This window comes from Ailuropoda melanoleuca, chromosome 11, assembly GCF_002007445.2.
Source record: "Ailuropoda melanoleuca isolate Jingjing chromosome 11, ASM200744v2, whole genome shotgun sequence".
NCBI classification, from domain to species: Eukaryota; Metazoa; Chordata; class Mammalia; order Carnivora; family Ursidae; genus Ailuropoda; species Ailuropoda melanoleuca.
In genome coordinates this window covers 44,802,351-44,819,703 of record NC_048228.1, presented here as the reverse complement: position 1 = coordinate 44,819,703, position 17,353 = coordinate 44,802,351, and the positions used below count along the sequence as shown (strand labels likewise).

General features: G+C 40.1%; 2 protein-coding genes and 1 long non-coding RNA gene across 31 annotated transcripts in view; 1 reads left to right on the top strand and 2 right to left on the bottom strand.

Moving 5' to 3' along the window:
* The window catches only part of SEC31A (SEC31 homolog A, COPII coat complex component), a 73,230-nt gene extending 70,227 nt beyond the window's left edge, over positions 1–3,003 (bottom strand). For 15 of the 18 annotated variants that reach the window (XM_034671601.1, XM_034671605.1, XM_034671607.1 and 12 more), the window contains exon 1: positions 2,865–3,003. The gene's annotated coding sequence lies outside the window, so the exon portion shown is untranslated. Of the gene's footprint in view, positions 1–2,535; positions 2,674–2,864 lie in introns of those variants that run through there. The other 3 variants (XM_034671602.1, XM_034671603.1, XM_034671604.1) reach the window with 3 other exon arrangements.
* A 1,918-nt stretch (positions 3,004–4,921) lies between these two features.
* LOC105235503 lies at positions 4,922–13,866 on the bottom strand. Of its 8 annotated transcripts, none has more exons than XR_004628820.1 (6): positions 13,731–13,866; positions 13,108–13,272; positions 12,677–12,761; positions 10,288–10,362; positions 7,247–8,968; positions 4,922–6,201 (listed from the first exon to the last, which is right to left on the bottom strand). It is a non-coding gene; the product is annotated as an uncharacterized LOC105235503 (long non-coding RNA). The 8 variants fall into 8 exon arrangements; XR_002141760.2 differs by lacking the exon at positions 13,731–13,866 and having other exon boundaries at positions 7,247–7,317; positions 8,180–8,968; positions 13,108–13,724; XR_004628822.1 differs by lacking the exon at positions 13,731–13,866 and having other exon boundaries at positions 7,247–8,311; positions 8,774–8,968; positions 13,108–13,724.
* THAP9 (THAP domain containing 9) overlaps positions 13,794–17,353 on the top strand; it is a 20,746-nt gene continuing 17,186 nt past the window's right edge. The window contains exons 1-2 of one of the 5 annotated variants that reach the window (XM_034671616.1): positions 13,795–13,932; positions 14,950–16,571. Coding sequence is in view for 1 of the 5 variants with exons in the window: in XM_002912468.4 (XP_002912514.1) it covers positions 13,853–13,932 (80 nt within the window). In the remaining 4 variants the exon portion in view is untranslated. Of the gene's footprint in view, positions 14,045–14,072; positions 14,091–14,949; positions 16,572–17,353 lie in introns of those variants that run through there. The other 4 variants (XM_034671612.1, XM_034671613.1, XM_002912468.4 and 1 more) reach the window with 4 other exon arrangements.

Here is a 17,353-nt window from a genome sequence, read left to right as displayed (position 1 = left end):
AAAACACTAAGAATACTATGGAAATACGGCCAGCGTATTTCCTTCTCTTAGAAATGATCATTTAGTTGTAACTAATTTTCTTGAAAATCTGAAGAATGCTTAGATTAAACCATGTGTACTTCCCAAGTGAGACATGCTTTAAAAGCTTTGTGTAATTTTTTTTCAATGTCACATGTGATTAGAATTCACACTATGCAGACTTGTTTCATTCAAGACTATTTTACACAGAACAAAATCACTCTGACAATGCAAAAAGAAAACTGTGGGGACAATGGCTTGTTCACAAATGTCATCTACAAGAAAATATCTATGGCACAACAATTTAGGATATGGTGTCTGGAGCCATACCCTCAGTTTAAATTCCAACTCTACCTTGTCCTAGCTCTCACATGCTCTAAAAGGCATGTAACTTTACCTATGTGTGTCTTCGCTACCCACTTGATAAAATAAGTATAACGAAAATATGTATAAGAAGGGCTGTTGTGAGGGGTGCCTCAGTGGCTCGGACGGTTGAGCGTCCGCCTTGGGCTCAGGTCACGATCCCAGGGTCCTGGGATCATGCCCTGTGTCGGGCTCCCTCCTCACTACTTCTCCCTCTGTGTGTGCTCATGCTCTATCACTCTCCCTCTCTCTAGCTCTCACTCTTTCTCAAATAAATAAATAAAATCTTTAAAAAAAAAGAAAAGAAGGGTTGTGACAATTAAATGAAGCATTACACAGAGAGCTTAGAGCAGTGCCTGGCACATAGTAAATACATGCTTGTAAATGTCAGCTATTGCAAAAGCCACAATTTAAAATGTTTATCCCAATGAATCTTCAAGAACACATCTACTGAAGGGGTATGTGGGTGGCTCAGTTGGTTGAGCATCTGACTCTTGGTTTTGGCTCTGGTCTTGATGTCTTGAGATCAAGCCCCACATAAGGCTCCATGATGAGTGGGGAGTCTGCTTGGGATTCTCTCTCTCCCTCTCTCTCTGCCCCTCCCCCACTGCTTTCTCTTTCCCCTCTCTAATAAATAAATCTTTTTTTAAAAAGAATACATCTATTGAAGAAAATTTATGTTTCAGACCAGAACTCATTTTTTCATCCAAGTTTCTCCCCATAACATGCATGTAGTTAAATGCATGCAATTAAGTGGAAGCTTTTTTCTTTCTGCTCATTTTCTAATTGGTAATTCTGTAAAGCAGTACTTAACTAACAGTACTGCTGTCTAAAAAATACCAAACTTACACTGCTACATATAGAGATGACTCATACCTCAGAGAGTAAAAAGTGGAAGTTAATAGAATTGGAAACTCTTACTCTCAAACAATCTCTAGCTGGCACTGCGTTTGGTAAAAATCCATCTTGTGTGGGCAAATACCTTATTATGGATGGGTACATTTGTTCTACAGGATTTATTTAGTGTTATCAATGTTCTAGGCTCATCTCATTCAACCAAAACCAAATCAAAGAACTAACTATGCATTGAACTAAATGCTGTCATACTTATCTAGAATCTAATAAAACTTTTTGAGCTGAAATTAACCTATCTAAGAATGACAACATTTCTAAAAACACTGTAAAAATTTAATAATATCACCTGACAAGAATTTTAAACTTGGGATCTGTAAACCTCATGAAATTATATAGAAAATTCTGTGTGTGTGTGTGTGTGTGTGTGTGTATTTTTCTAGGAAGGTGATCCAATGCTTTCATCAGATCCTAAAAAGGGAGTGGAATTCCAAAAAGTCATAAGAATCACTGCTCTTTACAGTTAAAATTTCTTTCTGTTCTAAAGTTATTAGTTTCAAAAAGAACATGCTTATATAAAATTAAGAAGTATAATTTTAAATCCATTCCAATCTCACATTTCCCAAATAACTTTGGATGTGTGTAACATTAATTCACAACTACAAAAACCACTTAAGTTATCCAAAAGTTCTTCGAGCCTACAATCCTTTCCCAGAGCTGTTTAAGAGACAGAAAGAAACAAAGAGCACAGAAGAACCACTAAAAAACGGTAAGTAAACTTTAACCAACCCCATGTATGTACAGAAAACAGGACGGTAGGATAGAAGAGCGAGGCTCTAATTATCGATTGAATACAGTTACAAGCGGCGACAAAGACAGTCAAATTTCAGTATTCTATAGTTAGAAATGACAGTTTTGGAGAAAGGATTTATCACAGACCATCACTGCAACTGCATAAAGACCTACATAAAATTAGTCGCTTGCACTCACAGAAAAGTTCATAATGCCCATAAGCCCACGTAATATTTTGATTCGTTTTACACCTACCCTGTAATTTAATCTCTCACTAGAATAACTTATTAGCAAAAACATACAACACTTAATGAGATTTCCTTCAAGGCATAGGCTGAGATTGGCCTTGAAATAATCCAATCCCGGTTCAATGACAGTAGCCTTCAGTTAAAAACCTAGGAACCTTTAAACCTGGCAAAGGTTCAAATACAAAAAAAAATCATCACCAAACTAAAGTCAACCAAAGTGATCCCGAGGTTTGCTTCCTTTGCTCGCCCTTGGGGCCCGCACCTCTTTGTGCCCAAGGGTGAGGGTCTTCTAACCTCAGACCCCAGTTACCGGCCCTGGCACGACACCCAGTCGGAAGCCTCAGGGGAGCTCCTGATCAGCAGTGGAGACGTTGGCGGATGTGGATCTGCGCGATCCCCGAAGCAGCCGTGACGCCAGGCGTTGTCCCGACGGGCCCGAAAGGAAGACCAGAGGCGCGCCGCCACCACAGCCCGGGCCGCAGGCTGACGGGAACCAGCGGAGACAGATGCCGCGGTCCCAGCTTTCGCCTGTGCTCTACCTCAAGACCCGAGGGCCGGCGAAGAAGACAGAAGGGTAAAAGGCGGACACACCTGGCGGGGACACTCAGCGACCGGTTCCTGTGTTAGCGCGACGCCCGTCGGACTCTCCCAGCATTCGTCGCCGCCGCCCCTCCTCCCGCCCCAGGGCCACCTCCACGTTCCGCTCCAACGTGGCAGCCGCAGCCCCTCCCAGCCGGCTGGCCGATGCTTCCGGGAGCGACGCCTCGCCCGGCCCACTCCGGCGCGCTGCCCATCACGGCACTTCCGGGAGCGGTGGCAGGCGGAGTCCCCCGCGCGCGGCCCACGGTGAGACCGGCGGAGACCCGCACGCCTGTGAGGTTGGCGACCCGTTCTGAAGGGCGGCATGCGGGGCGAGGACGCGATGACCTGAGTACTCGGAAAAGTCCTACACAGGGTGGAGCTCTGTTCGAAGAACGGCCGAGGTCCCCAGGAACGCCACGTAGCGTTAGTCCTGTGAGACGTGGGCAGTCCCGGCGACACTGCCAACACCGGACAATCATGTGAAAATCGGGCTATAAGGCCCTAATTGGAGTAACTTATTTGTGATTGGGTTTTTAAAATTGCATAGTTGGATCTAGGGTGTTGCGTTTTGAGAACTTTAAAACCAAATGGTCTGGTCAGAGTCTGTTGTGGGGAGGCCTGGGTGGCTCTGTGGGTTAAGGCCTCTGCCTTTGGCTCAGCTCATGATCCCTGGGATCAAGCCCGGCATTGGGTTCCCAGCTCAGCTGGGAGTCTGCTTCTCCCTCTGCTCTCTTAAATGAATAAATAAAATATTTTTAAAAATAAAGTCTGTTACGGACATATTTGTTATTTCAAAGCAGCATAGCGGAGTCAAGTAGTCCAGTAAGCATCATATGGTACTACTTGAGATCTACTAAGGTTTACCTTTAGTCACTGGAACTTTACTAGCTCCACCAGACCCTGGTATCTAGTGTATTGCCTGGATATCGTTTTTAGTTTAGGAGTCGTTTCTCAGCAAAGTAAAACCAGAGGAAAAGCACTTAGTAACCCATCAGAACCTGGACTGAACCCAGGTTTCCTAACTAGAGTTCTCTTTCCATTACACTGATCAGTCAACAGTCTCAAGCCTTCTCTAAAGCACCTTCACTTTTAAATACTAGAGATAGGATTTTTGAACTCCCACTACACTCTTTTGAACAAGCTTTTAATTTGAAAAGCCAAGTTTATTTTTCTAGCACAGAAACAGACTAAACAGATTACTTAGGTTTCACTAGTTAACTTCTAGTGTTCTACAAAGCCATTTTTACCTACAGCTGTGTTTACCTATAAGTGCCAGTAACAATTGGGCTTATTAAAAGTGGGCCCATCATTTTAGTCAACAGGAAACACCGAACTCACTACTACCCCAACCCCCAGACCCCCGGCTACCTGGAATTGTACATTGGTATGGAGAAAGGGTTCATTTGAACAACTTTACCAAAACTCGATTCAAGCAGTGGTTATTCTTTGGTTATCATTTAATGCACATATTCCTATTGCATAAGTCAAACTACAAAGCTCCCTGCTCCCCACCCCCTTTTGTAGGCTGTGAGGTAAAAAAGGTATTTCATTAAGTCAGTCTCATGACTGGAACATATTGTCCATGGTGGTTCTCCTGCTACGTGGGCAAGTGGGCAAAGTTGAGTAGTTGCTAGAGACCGTACTCTGCAAAGCCTAAAGTATTTACTGTATGGCCCTTTACAAGAAAAGTTTGCTAATCCCTTTTCTATTAGAAAGGATTTTACCTACAAATGGATTAATACTCAAAAAGTATGAGACATACTGTAAATTGATTCAAAAGCCTTGACATAGAAGCATACAAAAGCAGTATGAAAAATTATAACTGGTGATCATAAATGTAAAGTATATTTGTTTCTAGACCTAATCTATTTATATTTGGTTAAATATAAAGAGTTCCTAGCTTGTTTTAAATGCAGGGGGTTCTCACGTGGACTACGCAAGCTGAAACTGCAAAGCAATTTTAATCCATGAGATTAACAATCTTGTTCTGTAACCTTAAAATTTGTCAAAACATCATAAACTCTCTTGATGTTGGTTATAAATATAAAAATATTTAAAACAAACACTGAAAATTACAGCATTTTATTTACAGAAAAGTCTCAAGAGTAGTTTGAATAGTGGCTGCTTTCTCGTAATTTACAATATGGGGCAAGCACCTTTTCTACACCTTGGTAAATTGTCATACTCCTGAGTTTAGATCTGCTTCCAAAATTTTATTCTTTACGCATTCAATGTCATGAAATATCTGAGAGTTCCTTTAATGTGGTTTTTCACCTGCATCACTTCTTCTGAAACGTATTCATCCTTTACAACACGCAACTGCTTTTTCTCCTTTTAACTATGTTCACCTTCACTAAATTGTTTTGGATGAGTATCTAGAATGGCAGCAGTGTCAACATTCCCACGCTCATCTGCATCTTCTAGAACTCCATTTACATTACAGCCAAATCCTAAGAACTTTTTACACAGGAGTCTTGTACTGTGCAAAGCAAGGACTGCCTGTGATTCTTGGAATGGTGCGAATTTCACAGTAGCATCCTTATCTGAGCTTGCAGCTTCACCAGACAGCAGAACATTAATCAATTCATACAGACTGTGGAAATGATGAAACCAGCCTTTATTAGCAGTAAAATGTTCTTTTTCAGTCTCCTTGTAGTTACCATTTTCCTTCAGTGTAGCAACTAGCCTCAACCCTTTGGCTTGAATGCTAGCCAAACTGATTGGGATTTGTTTTTTATTACAGTCCTCAGTTCAAAGTAGAAGTAAACACTCCATTTCAACCATACACAGCTTTCTGTTCCTAGCACAATTTAAACTAAAAAAATGTTGAAGTAACTTTACCTAAAAGTTGTTTTACTGAACTTTTAAAAGATGGTTCGTACTACAGGTTGATGTCAGCCTAGGTCTCATCTTCACTATGCTGTCACCACTTTCAAATCTAATGACGTCCGATTTCACTTCCAGTGTTACCACTTTTTGTTTCTTTGCTGCCCTGTCATCTTTGTTGACCAATTCCCTCTTTTGATGATCCATTTTTGTAAAATGTCGGGGAGTTTATCACTGGGAAACAAGCAAGCAACACAACTACATGCTTTACTCTGTGAACTACATGTTCAGTGATCAATCACCAACAGACTTTTGAAAGAAGTGATATAAGTGGTTAGTGACCATCTTTTATATGCATAATCATTTGTGGAATAAAGAGCTACCATCAAAGCTTATGCAACAATTTGGTCACTTGTGGTAACTGAAATTTCAACCATGTTGTAGGGGAATCGTGTTATTTAAACCGCGAACACTGATCTTCACGTATATTGGAACGATGCGAAGTAAGGACTACCTGTATCTAAAAAGAAAAACTTGTATTAGTTCACAAAATAGTCAACTTTCAACCCAATTTAACTATTAGCCATACATAACCACAGATCAAAATAAAAACTGAAGGTTTTCTTAAAGGGATGTTAGTTCCAGACTGAATTACTCATTGGAGCTGGAAAAATGTCTGGAGACGATGTAATACAAAATTCTTCATATTAGGATTTGCAGACAGTCCAAAGACATCCTTTTGAGAATTTAGGCCCTCTCACCTCATTTCAATAACCTTGAGGTCTGCAAAAGAGTAAAGTTCTGGACAAATCTGTTGTCCAGACTGTAAAACTTTACAATCATCACAAGGCACAAGACTGTATGTGTTTACAACTTATTCCATACCAGTCAGCGAGTACTTGCTTACTCCTGTAACAGTAGCATCCATCCCATTAATGTTTTATTTTTGAATGTTCTTATTTTGTACATCTTTTCATTAGGGCATATCAACAGTTTATATCAACTTTTATGTTTGTAGAAATTTATGAAATAGAAAATGTTTGTAAATCAACTTTAATTTGCAAGTATTTACAAAAATTTTTCTCCTTTAAATATAAAGGAGAAAACATCTGAAACACCCCCAGGCAACATGCCCACTGATAGATTAATCTGGAATTAGATTTGAGATTTCCAGCTTTTGACTACCTACCTATCTACTATTCTTGAATAAAGCTTAAGTTAGAAGATGGTCATTCATTGGCTTATCAAAGAGTCATTTATAGAACATCCAAAAGCTCAGAAATTTAAACCCTGGAATATATGATCTCTAAGAATTTCAGGGGTTGAATTACATTATTATTTTTGAGAAAAGATGATCATCAAGGCTAGAAGTCCTGACCCCGGCCACCCAATCGCCAATCCGGAATCAAATCTATTGATTTAGAAAATTGTATTATCTTTCAAAGGTGAAATAAGGAAAAAAAAATTTGAGTATGATACCCATATTAAGCTCAAATATCCAATATTTGCTGATAATCTGATTTTCTGTTCTTTCATCAAAGTTAACAAATTAATAAACCTCTTACCTTGTTCTCACATTTTTTATCAGATAAATCTGACAAAATGATGCTAACAAAAACACCCTTCAATTTCATTCCTAAAAGGGAAAATATTAATAAGTACATCAAACATAACAGAAACTGTATCTTATCTATACTTTTTTCTCCCACTATGATTTTCTTTTTCCATTATGTCCTCATCCACATACATTAATCACAACAAATCATGATGTGAACAGCAGTGGAAAAAGTTTAATCATTGGACATTTATATTTTTTTCCTATTTTCAACTTAAACCATAACTGTAAGATTTTCATGGTTTAGCCCTTTTTAAAGAATAAATGCACCTTTCTATAAATTTTAATTCTCATGAACAGATAAGACCTCCAATTTTACTATGATTCGAAAAAACTCATACCAAAGATAATTTCAATTGTATTATTTATCTACTCATAGATTACCTCATGATAACTTAGAAACGTATTCTCAACATTAAGCTTGACATGGAAAGGATAATTATAGCTTAACACAAATACATTCCAAAACCGGTTATATCTTGTTTTATACATAATGCTTTTAGTTATTTGACAAGGTTTGAATCATCAGAAGCACATAAGCTTTAAAGGAAAAGGCGGAGAGTTGTCACTCCTAATGAAGAACTTTTAAGCAGTGATAAAGGGAGAAGGCGGCTCAAAAGGTTACAAATCTTGGGCACTAATTAGAATTCTGCCAATTATGGGCATTCTGATTGCGTGGCAAAGTCTGTATTTTGCTCATTAAGAGGGACAGAAGACCATGGGGGGAGGGGAGCAACAGAAAGAAAAGTATAGGGTGCCTCTCTGACTCTTGATCTTAGCTCAGGTCTTGATCTCAGGGTCATGAGTTCAAGCCCTGTGTTGGGCTCTACGCCGGGTGTGGAGTCTACTTAAAAAAAAAAAAAAAAGAAAAAAGTATACTTACCATATTGGATAAAGCTTTTGAGGAAAAGGACAAATTGCTTTAAAGCTGCTGCATATTTACACCTTCATTCCATCCTATGTCAAATATTTGTGTAAGTGCCATTAAGTAATTGGACTACATTCCTTGAAAAAACTGGAAACAGAAATTTCAAACTTTCCAAGTCAGTCTGCACCCCAAGCAAAATACCAGGGGTACTTATATCTATGTCTACTTCAGCCTCTCTAACCACCTCCACCTAGGAAGAATTGGGAAAAGGGAAATGGGTCCAAGAAAAATATATTTGATCAAGGTAGAGTATTCTAACTATAAAATGAGCTTTCTTATACACTCCTTAAAAAATTTCCAAAAGGAGTGTAGCATTACTTATGGAATTTATATATTCACAGGCAAAAAATTGTGCACCTTAGAAGAGAGCACTTATTTGGATACATAGACTCTCATACTTCTAATGATCTGACCAGAGGGTTAAATATAAAACTCCTGATTCAATAAATTGAAGCAGTTAAAGAAAACAGAGTCAAGTATGGTGGTCTACCTCCAAGAGGATCCCAACAATCCCCCACCCTTGGTATTCAGACCCTTATTTGTGCCCACCTACATGTTGTCTTGGCATTTCTCTCTTGGATCATTCCCTCTGGTGGAAGCCAGTTGTCATGTTGTGGGGATACTCAGGTAGCTTTTGTTCACATGGTGAAGAACTGAAGTCTTTAGCCAACAGCCATCAAGGAACTGAGGCTTGCCAAATCAGAGTCTGGAAAACTGATGTCTCTCCACTTCGCCCTCCTCCCACTGTAAGATAAACATTTGTTGTTGTAAACTACTAAGTTTTGGGTAATTTTTACACAGCAATAAATAACTAATACGGAAGGCCAAAAAAATAAAATATTCAAAAAATAAAATGTAGGGGTGCCTGAGCGACTCACTCGGGCGGCCAACTCTTGATTTAGGCTTGGGTCATGATCGTGGGGTCCTAGGACAGAGCCCTGCATTGGGCTCCCAGCTCAGCTCTTCCTCTCCCTCTGCCCCACCCACCCCCCTGCCACTTGCTCTCATGCTTTCTCTCCTGAAAATAAATTTTTAAAAAGACTTTATATATTTATTAGAGAGAGAGAGAGCACGCACATGAAGAGAGAGAGAGCGAGAGAGAGAGAGAACAGGGGCAGGGGCAGGGGCGAGGGAGAAACAGACTTCCCACTGAGCAGGGAGCCAGATGTGGAGCTCAATCTCAGGACCCTGGGATCAGGACCTGAGCTGAAGGCAGACACTTAACTGACTGAGCCACCCGGGCGCCCCTAAATAAATCAATCTTAAAAAAAAAAAGGTAAAATGTACAACTTATGAACTAAGTGAAAAGATTTGAAATTTTGGGGAAAGGATCAGATTCAGAACAGTTTTTTATAGTTGGTCACCAATAATTTCAAAACCCCAAGGCTTTCTGAACTGAAAGGATGAAAAATTCAGCAAGAATGCCAGTTACTAGAAATACATTTTCATATATGAGGGTAATAAGAGTTCTAGTAGAACTAGGTAAGCATCTGACAAAAGGGTAGATGTTCAACAAGGAAGATAGTGGTCCTGGAAAGCAAAAAGTCTACTTGTTTTTGAGGTACCTAGGTGGTTCAGTTCATTAAGCCTTTGCCTCCAACTCAGGTCATGATCTTGGTCCCGGGTTCCACCTCTGGGCTCCCTGCTCAGCAGGAAGTCTGCTTCTCCCTCTGCAGCAGCGGGCGGGGGAGGGTGATGGGCTCAGCTTCTCTTTCTACACCCAAGGAGCATCCTCTAGCAGCACGACCCCCCCCACCGTGCTCTCTCTCCAATTAAAAGAAAAAAACGTCTATTTGCTTTCATATGGTTGTTGTGAGAAATAGCGTTTATAAAAACAGTGTGTATAAAATGCTTAGCACAATGCCTGACATGTAATGGTTCAATAACCATTAGCTGCTATTTTTTCCCCCAAGCTGCCAAATTAATGAGATTCTGTAACAGGAAATTATATTTCACCAAAGCTTTCATAAATCTTTACTTGGACAATCTCTATTTCTAACTCAGTACTATTGTTCCAGGAACACTTAGTACATTTAAAACAGAAAGATATACTGATATACTACCTCCCCTGTATATTTGGAGTAATTATCTTCCAAGGCCCAGGAATCTTTTTCCAACATCTTCAAGAATGTTAATTCCTGAAAAAAGATATTTTCTTTTAAATTACACTGCACAATGGTCAATGCCTTTTGCAATAACATCTTTAATACAGCTTACATATCCTCATTTATATATTCAATAATCACAACAGTTCATTATGTGAACAGCAGTGAAAAGGTTTAATCACTGGATATGAAGTTATTGGAGGAAGCGAAGATAATCAAATGATCAAACTGAGACCTTCTATGTCATCAATAAAGTAACAACAAAAAGTATGTAAAAGTTATAACCAAATATAAAGATATGTAAATACAACTCAAAAAAAGTACGCATTTATGAAGGATTGCATATTTCCCTATCCAGAAGTACACTAAGAATACCTAAGGCAGTGACGCCTCGTGGTTCCCATAAAGTGAGTTTTTCATTTAATCAGTCTACACCATTAAAGTAAATCTGTTTTGCAGCATAGCAATTTTCAGTAACTCATTTATAATTAATAATTACCAGATGCCTTCAGAATAATGTGAGAACCAGTTTCACCTTTCCTAGGACAGCCACAATATCTGGAATCCAATTAAGTAGAAAGAAACCGTGATGCTGAACTGGCAGCAGGAGTACTTTCAACAGTAACTTAAGAAAACCTGGGGCTCCCTCCCCAGCTCTACCCACCTGCCCTCAGGGCTCAAAGGTTATACTATTTAGCAGGCCATTATAACTCAGAGCTCCACTTCCTATCTGTATGTCCAGTAGCCACACGACTTGTTCTTCTAATATACCCTATGGTAGTCTCCACTGAAGTTACCTTTAAGGGGATGGAAGGAGGGCACAGAAGTACTTACCCAGGTACCATCACTATTTTAGAGATAATCAAATTGCATTGATTTTGAGTAGTGAATGCTTCCCCCCCATAATCACTGCTTCTTTCAGATGCATGATTTTTCTGAACATGAGGTATTTTTCAGGAATATGTATGACGCTATAGAAGAAATATACATTATCTATTTGTGTGCCAGAGACTATAAAGGCAAATTCACCTTAGACATTGTCTCTACACTCAAGGAGCATCCTCTAGCAGGTTCCCTACAAACCCCAAGTCCTTAAAAATCGGGGCAACCACCACAGTGAAGTACCACTTCACATTCACAAGGACATGGAGAAAATGGAACCCTCATCCACTGCTAATGGGAATGTAAAATGGTCCAACCACTTTGGAAAAACAGTTTGGCATTTCCTCAAGAGTTTAAACGTCAGTTAGCATATGACCCAGCAATTCCACCTTGAGGTATATACTCAAAAGAAATGAAAACATATGTCCACACACAAACTTGCACGCTAATGTTCACAGCAGAATTATCCATAATAACCCCCCACAATGGAAACAACCCAAATGTTTAACTCATGAATTAATAAAATCATGGCAGTATATCCATGCACTGGAACATCTTTTAGCAACAACAACAAAAAAATGAAGTACTGATACATGCTACAACATGGATGCACCTTAAAAACATTCTAAGTGAGGGGCGCCTGGGTGGCTCAGTTGTTAAGCGTCTGCCTTCAGCTCAGGGCGTGATCCCAGAGTCCTGGGTTCGAGCCCCACATCAGGCTCCTCGGCTGGGAGCCTGATTCTTCCTCTCCCACTCCCCCTGCCTGTATTCCCTCTCTCGCTGGTTGTCTCTCTCTGTCAAATAAATAAATAAAATCTTAAAAAAAAAAAATTCTAAGTGAAAGAAACCACTCACAAAGGACCATACATTAGTTTGATTCCATTCATATGAGACCTCCAGTATAGGCAAATCTACACCAAAAAACTTAGTGGTTTTCAAGAATTGAGGGTAGGGAAGATATAGGGAGTGACTGTTAATGAATGAGAATGGGTTTTCTTTTTGGGGGGTGGGGAAGGGTAATTATAAAAATGTTCTAAAACTGATTGTGGTGATGGTAGCTCAATTCATGAATATACTAAAACCCACTTAATTGTACACTCTATATAGGTTAATTGTATGGTATATCAGTAAAACTGTTACCCACAAAACCAAAGCAACAACTTTTTTTTCCTTAAAGATTAAAGAATGCTGTTGCTTACCTCTACTTAGCCTTATTTGGGTCTTAATTGGTTGAGTACTAGAAAAGTTTCTAATAGTCTAACAAACTGAAGATGAATTAAAATCCGGGTCCTACCCTGTGCACATCTAATAGTCAACCAAGCACATCCCCCATGGATCAATTTTCCCCAAATTCAGAACTATCCTTAGGCCATGTGACTTTAACATATACAAAAGCTCTGTTAATTTCGTTCAAACAAGATATAAGCAAATTAGAATGGAAAAAGTAGATATGAATAAGTAATACCTTTTTGGCTGGAATCTGGACTAAGTAAACAAAAAGGGGAAAAAGCAGCAATCTGGCTGGGAAATGTTGTAATCACTCTTGCCTGCTGGAGAAGGAAATGAAAAAATTGAATAAAAAGTACAAACATTTTTCTGTTTCCTTAATGGGCCTCTAATGTTTAGCAGAAGAGAAGTCACTTAATATGCTAAGCATCTCTTCAAAGATACAAAATAAACTACGCCCCATTTTGGCCCCAATTTGTTTCTTCATGAAAACTGGAATCTCACACCGTAAACATATACAAAACAACGTTCTAACGCCTTCTCACTCTTTGAAAGTTATTAAGACCACATCCCAACCAAAATCATTTCATTGTCCCTTCCCTCCCTCCTCGTACTGCTGACGAGTCCCCAATATGCAAGTGCTGCCGCCAAGAGCCCCAAGGACCTTACCTTACTGACTTCTTAATCCCCCAGTGACAAAGGATCTTGTAGAAAAAGGTTCGTTGAATTAAAAGCCGACGTATCCTCATATTCACTCTCATTTAAGCTCGTCCGGGGTCATTTGTTTCAGGCCAACCACACCAACAGTTCCTATATTATCTTCACATCAAGGAACTACCAAATAAAACGCAAGGAAATGATGTGCCTCTCAGTAAATAATTTATTTGGGGGCCCAATTTTTAATCAATATTTCTACGGCACCACGTTTATCTCTTTTCTTCCCATCTCTTCCTCCAGCCATTTCCTCCAGTTCTGAGTTCGCAAAGGAGACCTATCCGCATGCCCCTGCATTAGCCTCAGTTTTGCTCTTGCCTTTTCCCTTCGCATTCTCAAGCTCGGCCTCACAAGAACCCCGATGGCATCGGATGTAACCAGATGGGGTTGAAACAGAAGAAAAAGCAAGCCTTAAACAACTAAACCCGCCAACCACCCTCGAACAGAGAGGGAGGAGCCGTCAACTGCTCGTCTTAATGCTCCTGGCTTTTCCGATTGGCTGCGGCGGCGCGACGTGACCTGTGATTGGTCACGGCGTCAAGCGCAGCGCCCACGAAGAGGAAGGGTAGGAGTCTTACGCCTTAAGAGCCCGCCTTTTCCGACAAATAAAGGTCGTAGCCGCCGAGTCCACGGGCGGAGCTAAATTTATCCCGATTAATGCTGTCGCGGGAACACCCAAAGTGGAGCCCCACGTAGCAAGATGACCCGAAGTTGCTCGGCAGTGGGCTGCAGCACCCGAGACACCGTGCTGAGCCGGGAGCGCGGCCTCTCTTTTCACCAGTGCGTGAGAGCAGCCTCCAGCTGTCTAACTCCCAGCACGGCCTGGCGGGCAGTAGGCCAGGGTGGTGCGGAGCCGGGCGTGCGTCGCGCCGTTGACGTGACGTGGCGTGACGTGCGTAGCGTGGGGGAAAGGAACGTGGGGAATTTTGAGAGTTAAGGTTGTTCATGCTGTTCCTGCGCACTGTTTATCTCTAAGTTGCTGATTCTTTCTCGTTGCCTACCGCTTGCTTCATGGGTTTTAGCGGGGGTTATTCGAAAGGAGTCGTGCTTCCTTTCGGTCATCTTATTATTTAACGTGAGGAGACCGGAAGGGAGGGCAGTTTGGGAGAACTGTCGAAGGTGTTCGATTCCATTAGAGTGTGTGGCTTGCTCATGAGCATGAGTGTAGATGAGTTTTCACCAGTACTGCCTGACATTGCAAGATACTCAGTAGAATTGACTGAGCTCTACAAGGCCGGCCAGAATGGCTGCATCTGGTCGTGGCAAGGAAGTTTCATTTGGCTCCAGAGTGGGGCAGATTTTCAGAGCAGTTTAAATTAAAAACCACATCTGTAGTCCATCTGTGGTATATATAGGTGGGTCATTCAATTCGAAGTTCAAGGCACAGTGGGAAGTAGAAAAGTGGTAAAACATTCTCACAAAAAGATACTTCAAAAAGAGGTAGTCTGCTAAGGAAGGTAATAGGAGATGTAGAGAGTTAAACCATTGACAAAAGACTTATGAGAAGATCAAAAAGAGCTTTATGGGACAAGTGGTATTTGAACTGGACCTTGAACTTAATCGGGGGTGGGAGGTGGCGCTTAAATAGGAATAGCACGGAAAAACGTAAAGGGATGGAAAGTGCAGATACCAGAGGATTGGGAAAAGTAGCTTGAGGACATTTAAAAAGAAAAGGTTAAGGAGTTTCAGCTATGTGTGGTAGGCCTGTTGTAGTCATTGTTTTGTTTTGTTTTTTAAATAGGGCTGGTTCCTCCAACTAAGCTGTTGTAATTGTATCTTTTTTTTTTTCTCCTTTAGGATTTTTCCCCATCAATTTTTTTCTGTTCTGTTTTTATTTTCATCTGCTCCCTCTACTGATCACTTGTCTAATGAGCATGCTCACATTACTTCCATTTTTAAACAGGCACACAAACTCAAGAGCCTATGTGCCGGTCTGCACTACCCTACCACTCCTTCCCTCTACAACCAGGCTCCTCAAAACCGTAGCATACACCTATTTCCCTAAGTCCTAATTGGCTTTTCAACCAATTGTAGCCAGATACCTGTCACTACTGTTCTAATGCACTGACAGAGGGTCACCAGTAATCTTGCCAAATCTAAGTGAGCACTTGACCTCTTTTTAACTTTTAATCATATCAACTACTCCATGAAACTTTCACCTCCATTGGCTTTATTAACACTCTGTCCCTACTTATCTCCTGTTTTTCTAATTTATTTCAATTTTTTGCTGCCCCGCTTTTCCTATGCCTTCTTAGGTTTTATTTATTTTATATATTGAGGACCAAAGTAAGACCTGCTTAATTTTAAGAAAAGAAAGTGATGTAATTATTATGATAGTCTGCTATGATTCTTCCAGGCTGATTTCTTCCCCATTCATTCCATTTGCCTGATTCCCGGGAATGATTTTTCTAAAAGTGCAAATTTCATGCTAGTTCCCGGAAGGAAGGATTTTACTCTGGGCTTTTCAGTGCCTTAAAAGACAGAGTCCAAGCTCCTCTGTGAAGCCTTTCTCCTATACCTCTCTTCCAAACCTGAATTACATTCACTCTGTATTTCTGTTATTGTATATGTGTGCTGAATGAAATATATGTCCTTATGTTTGAATGGGAGGGAATCATCTTTGTCTTCCTATAAGTAGGAAGTTGTAAGGAAGGCAGGAGAAAGGAGAGACAGGGAGAGGAGTTAGAATACTATGGTGTTAGTCCTAGCAACGACGTAGTACTGATCAGAAGTAAGGGTTCAGCAAAAAGGTAACACGGGAAGAAAAGAATTTGCCAACTTGCCGTTGCCCAAAGGCAGCCTCTTCAAATTCTTGATCATGGAGCCCTCCCCAAAAGGAAATTTGAGTACATGCCCCTGATATATGCCTGGTGATTTATAAATTACATACATGAGGTGATATACTCACATATATATTATGGAACACAAAAATTAAAGATGGGGCAAAAAATTATAAAAATAGATTCTAATATTTTCTTCAAATCTCAGTAGATGAGTGCATACTCCTCTGGAGAACTCTGACCTGAAGGACGGATCCCAAACTTACTAGAGCATACAAGATCTTTTATGCTCTGGCCTCTAGCCACCCCTCCAACCCATCTGTAACCGGTACCAGCTACCTCTGTACTCTCCTTTAACTCTCTCCAGCCTCCAAATTAAGCTTTTTCGATGCTTATTTTTCGATGCTTTATGAACCAGTAAGATGCAAGTCATTATTTTATATCTCTGTGTTTTTGCATCTGCTTGGAGTGGCCACTGTCTGCATGGCAAACTCCTATCAACACTTCAGTTCTTGCTCCAGTATTATCTCTTCTGAAGCCTTCCCCAACACCCCTGGCACCTTACCAGAGTTGTGAAAGATGTTGCAAGGACACAGGCAAGGGGCTGTGCCTGAAAAGCGTGAATCGAAATGACTAAAGGTGTGGAAATTGTTGTTATGAGAATACTGATACTTAGTCAAACATATAAATAGTTAAATATGAGGTGGGACTGGCAACTTTAAAGAAGTGACACTTTGATGCATTCTCTTTCTGTTGCTGTAAAGAAATTAAACAATCTATTTCATAACCAAAGAAATAATATGTATGATAATTTGGGAGAGTTTTTACCTGAATTATCACAATGAGTTCTATTTTTAAACTTTTAATTATGAAACATTGCAAACACACTAGCAGGCAAAAAATAATACATAACAAACATCTAGGTACCCACCACTAGAATTAAGCAGATATTAACATTTTGCCTTGTTTCAGGTTTTGTTTTTGTTTTTTCCCATTAAAAGAGAATTAAGTTATGGGCATAGTTAAAACTTTACCCCTCAATCCTTTCTCCCTCTCCTCAGAGGCAACCACTGTAGAAAGGATTTTGTTAGCCACTTTTCTGGAAAATATATATAGGGAGCCAAAGGTAAATTTCTGCTAGTAGTGTAAACAAGGCATAGTCAGCAGGAGAGAGAAAATGGATTCTGTATTCATGTAAACCAATTCATTATTGTATATATGAGATGATGATTGGTTTGGAATTTTTCTTTTGCCACAGGTGGTTTTAGAATAGGGAGACATGAATTCCAATTTCAACTACTATTTACTGGTAGCTATACTTAGTTCTGGTCTTGGTTTCATCTTCTGTGAAAGGATAAAAACCTGTCGTGCTGAATTTTTTTAAGACTGCTTTCAAAAAACACACACACCTGGGTGTCTGG